The sequence below is a fragment of the Tauraco erythrolophus genome, chromosome 18, assembly GCF_009769465.1.
Source record: "Tauraco erythrolophus isolate bTauEry1 chromosome 18, bTauEry1.pri, whole genome shotgun sequence".
NCBI lineage: Eukaryota > Metazoa > Chordata > Aves > Musophagiformes > Musophagidae > Tauraco > Tauraco erythrolophus.
In genome coordinates, this window is record NC_141482.1 from 10,667,433 (window position 1) to 10,674,495 (window position 7,063).

At 42.7% G+C, this 7,063-nt stretch overlaps 1 protein-coding gene across 3 annotated transcripts in view; it reads left to right on the forward strand.

Annotated features, from left to right (window-relative positions):
* Positions 1-3,823, forward strand: part of DOK5 (docking protein 5) — a 42,289-nt gene extending 38,466 nt beyond the window's left edge. For 2 of the 3 annotated variants that reach the window (XM_086622877.1, XM_086622878.1), the window contains exons 7-8: positions 2,383-2,503; positions 3,756-3,823. In XM_086622877.1, coding sequence (XP_086479003.1) covers positions 2,383-2,503; positions 3,756-3,823 — 189 coding nt within the window. Of the gene's footprint in view, positions 1-2,090; positions 2,154-2,382; positions 2,504-3,755 lie in introns of all 3 variants that reach the window. The other variant, XM_086622876.1, reaches the window with a different exon arrangement.
* The last annotated feature ends 3,240 nt before the right edge of the window (positions 3,824-7,063 follow it).

Genomic DNA, 7,063 nt, shown 5'->3' on the forward strand with positions numbered 1-7,063 from the left:
TTAATCTCTTCTCCCTGAGTCCCCAGGACTTCTGGGAACCAACTGCACCCTGTGTTTGACCCCGAGCTGTGTGTTGGCCCAGCAAACTGCCTTCGTATGGCTCTGTGCATCTCTCGTCTAGGTGACAGGGAGGGACAAGAGGCTGCCGATGGCGGCGAGTGCTGCTTCTCCATCCCCTTCCCCTGTGGATCTCCTGTGGCCCCCAGAGCTGCAGGGTGGCTTTCTGTTGTCCCTCACCACTTCTTTGGTTTAAGCGTGACTTAACACAACCCGATCCCCGCCACGTGTGCAGGCAGCTGCATTTGAACTGCTCAGGGATCCTGATCTCCTTTCAGGTTTCAGCGTTCTCCTTCTCTCCTGGGCAGCAGAGGGTGAAAGGCTACGAATTAATGCCCTCCAGTTAACAAATTATTTGTTGTATTAATGACACGTGGAGTCGCACGCCGCGCCTGGCGCTCTGCTCGCAGCCTTGGCTCCTGCCTGATCCAGCGGATCAATTCTGGCTGTTTTCCACCTGATTACGGGGCTGGGTGCTTCTGCGGCATGAAGCCAGGTCATTATCAAGTTATTCCTACTCTTTCGGTTGCCACAGAGATACAGTAGGTTAATTGTGGGAATGAAATCAATCGTCATTAAAGCCGCCTTTGCTCGCGGTCCAAGGTGTTTTGATGAAAGGCTGTGTATTCAGGACATAACATACTAATTCTTATCTCCAGCTGTGGGTTTTCTAATTTTTTCCCCTGCTAATTGAGTTCAGGAGGGGCACCCCTGTCAGCCCTTTTCTGTGTCTTTATCTAATCTTTAGCTGTGTCTCTTTTTTCTCCCGAGTTAGACTATTGCTTTTTTGCACTCCTCCTGACAGCCAAACGGTTGCTCAGATTGCCTTAGCTTGCTGTCCAACTTACTTTCTTTGGTGGTTCAGTTTATTGGTGTCTCCAGCCAGAAAATGCCATCCTCGTGATGCTCTGCTGAGTTTTATTCGCAGTAAAAGATCCATCCTTGTTTGTTTCCATGGTGCTGAGATGTGTGTGGTGACACTGCAAAGAGTGTCGGGACTTTATTGAAGGAGCTGTAATAAATACGCTGTGCCATGTAGGTGGAATCTTGCATGGTGCAGTGATTCACATCCAACTGACATGGAGGTGGGTGTTTAATGAGCAAGAGCTGATCTGAGTTTGTTTTTGTTTTGTTTTGCCTTCGCATCACAGGCACGGTGTCCACCATACAGAGAGGAGCTGGAGGGTAGATGGCACCTCTAAATAACTTGGAAATGGGTCTCTTTGGATACAGCCAGCACTCAGCTCTCTTCTGTGCTTGCTTTACCTGTTTGGTTTTGCTCCAAAATGTACTGATCTTCTTGTGAAAGGTTATTGCACCTCAGGTTTTGTGACACTGTAGTGTAAAAGCTTATTCTTTTGTAAAAAGCCATCTTTATAAATTAGAAAAGTCAAGTGCAGTCTCGGAATGTTTGAACTAATGTTTTCCTGAGCTTTGGGAGGAGAATTTTAGCTGAGTACAGCTTGTGTACTTTATGAGTGAAGCTTATGATAAAATCCAATTACTTTTATCAGCTTGCACATACATCTTATTAAATTCATAGGAAAAAATGCCTTAAAGTAGTCAGTTCTCATATATTTTTGTGTTAAGTACAGTATAACTAACAAGGGGCTGTGACTATATAAGAAAATGTAGCTGAAGGCCCTGTGTGGAGGGGGAGGTGTAAGATGGGGCTTCCAGCAATGCCCTGCAGCCCACATGCTCTCCTCTCAGCATACCTGGATGTGCTGTTCATTCAAGGAACTTAGCCGAAGGATGCAGTTATCTCCTCTGCTGAACTCCCGTGACATCCAGCTGGCACATTCCTCAGCTGTAGGAGATGGGAAATGAATAGAAAATGCTTCAAAACTAACGGGAACACCTTGTCCTCACCTGTGCGAGACATCTGCAGTCAGGTTTCGATGTGCTGAGGCTATGTTTAGCTTTGGGAAGTTGCTTGGGTAGCAGGGAAGACCCTCGGCTGGCTTGGCTGCTAAAGAGGGAGCATACGGCACGTTCCTATATCTTCCACTGATCCCTGGTTTCTGTTTCAGCTCCTTGAGTTAAAACTCCCCTCAGGGGAAGCAGAGCTGGCCCAGGACCAGGGGAGCACCAAGGTGAGCTTTGGTGTGCAACAGCAGCGTGGCTTCCTAACCCAAGTGGTGTGTGCCCATGGAGACTAACCCCTGAGCTGGCTGCCCCTGCTTGTGCAGGGTGGGCAGATGGAGTGGGGAGAGGCTGTGCTGGCAATAGTGTTAGAAGTCCTTGCAGACAGTGCTCATGCTGTTTTCAGAGGATTTGCGACACACATGACTGTCTGCTTCACACCAGTTTACTGCTTTGCAGCTCCAGATGAAGATGAGTGAGCGAGCCGTGTCCCTCAGCACCATGGTGCCCCTGCCCCGCAGTGCCTACTGGCAGCACATCACGCGGCAGCACAGCACCGGCCAGCTCTACGGGCTGCAAGGTAAGGGGCTGGGCTGGAAAGGGTCCCTGTGCAAATCGGATCGTGACATCCTTGAGGCATTTCAGCATCTGTCCGTCTCACTGAAAGCTGATGTTTGGTCTAAGCCGGCTGAAACATGACAAGGTGTGATTAAAAATTGCAAGCGCTGGCAGCCCTAACCTATGTGGCCATATTCCATTCTGGTCCTCTCATTTTCAGCAAGTCATAAAAGCTGATATTTTTCCTTTTTTCAACACTAGAGGGGGCAGGCAGCACATGAAAAGCCCCAGCTAAACCCAACCAATGTTTCAGAGGAGGGATGAATAGTAAAAGCAGCAGTTACATGCCTGTTCAAATTTGTTCAATAAATTAGGGCCCGGGAAGGTGACCTGCTGGTGGCAGCCTGTGGCACACGAGACAGCAGCACTCTGACACGATCAGTGGATTGGGCTGACTCTGCCTTACTGGAGAGTCCTTTATTAAAACAATAATTCAGCAGTGAGTTGACACAAGATAAATAGATTGTATGGGTACAAACTGCTTGTTTTATATTTAATAAAATAACTTGCTTGTTAAACTGGGGGAAAAAAAAAGGGATCCTAGGAGATTGTCGTCATGAGAATGTAGTAAAAGTCTTTGTAAAATAAGTAAGCCATGCAACCAGCATTGTGATTCTATGATTCTATAATTAGGAAAGACGCTGAAGTCCTTGTCTCGTCTTGTTTGTCAGTCAGGGCTGCTACTTCAGTGGTACCCTAAGCACCTCTAATTAGATTAGGCTGCCAAAATCTTGAAATGCTTCAATTATTACTGGAGAAAGAAATACGAAATAATTGTTATACTGAGTTTCATGGTTCCATGTGTATGAAGCAGCATTTCACTCACTGAATGGCAGATGCACCTGAAACCTTGTATGCAAAAACTTTATTCCACCCAAGTTGGAATTTGCGGTTTCTAAATTGGCTCTTTTCGTCTTTTCTACTATACAGAAAAAAACGGATGCTAATATTGTGAGCTAAAGCATGTTTTTCATTTAAAATGCAAAATAAGAATATTTTAAAAATTAATTTGGTTTGAATAACTTTCTGTTCTGAAGGAACTGGGAAGGAAAATCTGAGTGGAGATGTTTCTGAGATGGAGCAGCAGATTAAGCAGGGATAGATTTAACGAAAAAGCTCTAATCTGTAGTTCACACAGTCCTTTATAAAATGCTGATGAAGGTGCCTACATCTTACTGAGTGTTGTTCTGTTTTTTGCATGTGACTTGGCGAAGATGTTTCCAGCCCAATGAAGCTTCATCGCACAGACACTTTTCCAACCTACAGGTCAGACCATCGATAAAGGACTGAAAAGAACTTTACGAACTCCTTGTCTTCTGACAAACCACCCCAGTGGATGACAGCGATGATGATTAAGTGAGGATGGAAACACGGAAGAGTTCAGGTTGGATGAAAAATTCTTGCAATACAAAGTTTTTTTTAAACTTTGCCAAAAGTTAAAACTATTCTATAGATATTGGGGAGGGGAACAAAACCGACAAACCCTCCAGTGTTTCTTTTATATCTTACAACTGGACAGAGAGGAAATCACTCCCTAAATATTTCCAAATGTTTTTGTATGATAAGTATGTTGTAAATATATGAGACTTTCCTGTTGTAGTGTTGTTCCATTTTGTCTCTTACAGCTGTGTTCACTGATGTCAGCTGTGTCATCCTTGTTTGTTGTAATGCTTATCTTTAGTTATTTACATTGTTGTTCAGCCTGACCCTTGACCTTTGAAATGGTGGCCAGTTTTAAGCAGCTCTTGGATACAATTTTTCCTGTTTGAAGTCTGGTGAAGACTTAGTTGATTTCTTTTAAAAGCGCCCTCTCTCTCTTCTATTTCCTGTATTTATTTCCATCTCTGTAAATGTTTAAAATAAAATAAAAAAAAATAATCCCACTTAATTTGTACAGCACGTTTTGTCATTGCTTTGAGCATCATGAACAGAGCTGTTGTGGAGCCACTAGGACACTAAAAGATTGGGTCCCCCTCTACATCTAGAGCCACACAACTGCTCATTGGGTGTCCTAGTGAAGCAGAGTAATGGATTCAACAGGAATCTCACAATGCCATAAACCATTTTGTGGCAGAAAGGCGATTTTTCTGTTTTGTGACGGCCATCCATGTTAGGCACTACTTTCATGGATTGACACCAGCATCTTAATTTAACAGCAAACAGATTTTTCAAAAATAGCATGGTTGACTGCTGTGTGCTGTGCCAAATGGTCAGAAATGTATAATAGCCGTAGATAGAAAGCCATGATTATCCTGAATGCAAATGAAGCACTGCACTTAGCGACGTGCAGTTAAATCATTTTATTAACAAGCTCCGAGTAAGAATGCCTTGTTAGGTTACAAATCAGACTGGTTGTCTCTAACCATGTAATTCCTACTCACTTCAGAACTTTAAGAACTAAGTCTTATTTTGATTGCACCAGTGGGAAATATGGTCTCTGCATATTTTTAATTGAAAAAGTATGGGATACAATTCTAACGATAATTGCATTTATCTAGGCATGTATCATGTTAGCAGCTACTTTTTCAGCAGATACCCTGCAAGAAAAGTAAAAGAATGCAATGAGCAGAGTGGGTTTGTAGAGAATGAGCTACATTTGTTCACGTTTGTAGAGAACGAGTTAGCACAGGCTAATTTTCTTATATGACAGAGGTAATGGTCTTATGGTTTGAGTAAAAATAGCAAATATCTTAAGGTTGGCTTTTAATTCTGAAGATGAAGTTTCGAAGCAGATTGGGAGGACACAATGTTGATTATGACCCACATGATGACTAAAAGTAGATTTCAAAACTGTACTCACAGTTTCAGTGAGCTTTAGGGCTGGAGGAGGAGGATGGTATCTAGAGTGGTGCATGGTTCTTTGTCTGGTTCCAGTCCTGGTTAATCACCTGGACGGAGCAGTAGGGAGTGTGCTTATAAAAACCGCACATCTATAAAATGGGAAGGAAGGATGTAGGAATACAAGATTAGAATACAAAATGATTTGGACAAATTGAAGAAATTCAATAGGGACAAGTGCTTCTGAGCGAGGCTAATTGACTACACAAATACATAATGGGAAGAGAAGCGAGACAGCAGCCCTTTAGAAAAGGATGTAAGGGTTAGAGCAGATTACAAGTGGAACATGAGGCAACAAGGCCGTGTCGCTGCAAAACAACTAAATGTCATAAGGGAATGTAAAAGCATTTAGCTTTCAAGACAGCTGAAGTAATTCTGCTCTGCTTAAGGCTGGCAAGGTCTCAGCTGGAGTCCTGTGTGGTGGCCAATCCCAAGCTAATGTGTTCAGCTACTACAAATAGCTGTGCCCTGTTACAGTGCGGACACGTCGGGATAGTTCAGCTCTTGAACTGCCCTGTGTGCTGTGTAATGTCTTTACCTTCCTTTATTAAACAGACTTTCTTTCCAGGAATAAGGAAGGAGCAGATTTTTCCAAGTCAATTCAGCCTTTCTGTTTGTTACAGTGTCCTGAAGTAAGCAGTCCCTCCAGTAAGATCTTTTTTAACTGGTTTGGGCTTAGGAGCTGTATATCAGTTTAATAAACACATTATCAATTGTGAAGTAAAACATTGGGAAAGTGTAAGATGTTGGGTTTCCACATCCAAAAGGATTGTGTAACGGAACTGGAGGTGAGGGAGGCTTTGAGGGAAGCAAACTGAAGCATTTACCAAAAGTAAATGTGTTTCTGAAGGAAAAAAATCTATATGCCCTCGTTGTTTAAGATACACTACAGTGCAAAGATAAGCTTTATTTATTGTAAATAAGGATTGTGTTCACTTTATTTCAAAACTGAGCTGCTAACATAAATAAGTGATTGAAAAGCATGTTATGACTAATAGTTCTTTATCTCTCAGGTTTACTTCTGCTAATGTATTCCCTTTAGAGCTGACAGCATCTGTTGTTTTATCATGGATATGACAGTTCAGTAAATGCTTTTATTCACCTTTCACTCATGCAATGATTGATATAGTAAGACTATCTGCGGTTGAACAATCCAATTACAAAGAAGACAAAAAAAGCCACTCTAACCTTGGCCTTTAAATGAAGGGTCATTAAATCAACTAACTCTGATTTTACTCTTTCTAGTGAAACTGTCTTCGAGGGATGGAAAAAAGGTCTAAAAGTAACTTTGCTTTGAATCACTATGTGTGTATGACACAATATCAAGAAGTCGCTTTATTTTAATTTGTGGTACCAACAGCTTGAGTCACTTAATCTTTGCATCATTGCTGCCTCAGTCAGCAAGGACATTAGCTGAAGAAAGCGAGAGGATTTGCTACTTGTGTAGTTACTGGCTTTATGGAAAGGGAAAGGTCTTCCCTGTATTTGGCACTGGGGTGTTTAGACTGTACAGCAGACTGTGTGTGTGCAACGCCCATACGAGGATGCCATCGTGTGTGCCAGTCAGGTGCCGGTGGCTGATACGCTGGTGAAAACAGATGCAGAATTAGAGTGGAAATCCTTCAGGTACCTGAGCTACACTCTATCTGAAGAGATGTACTTCAAAAATGTGCTGCAAATCCAT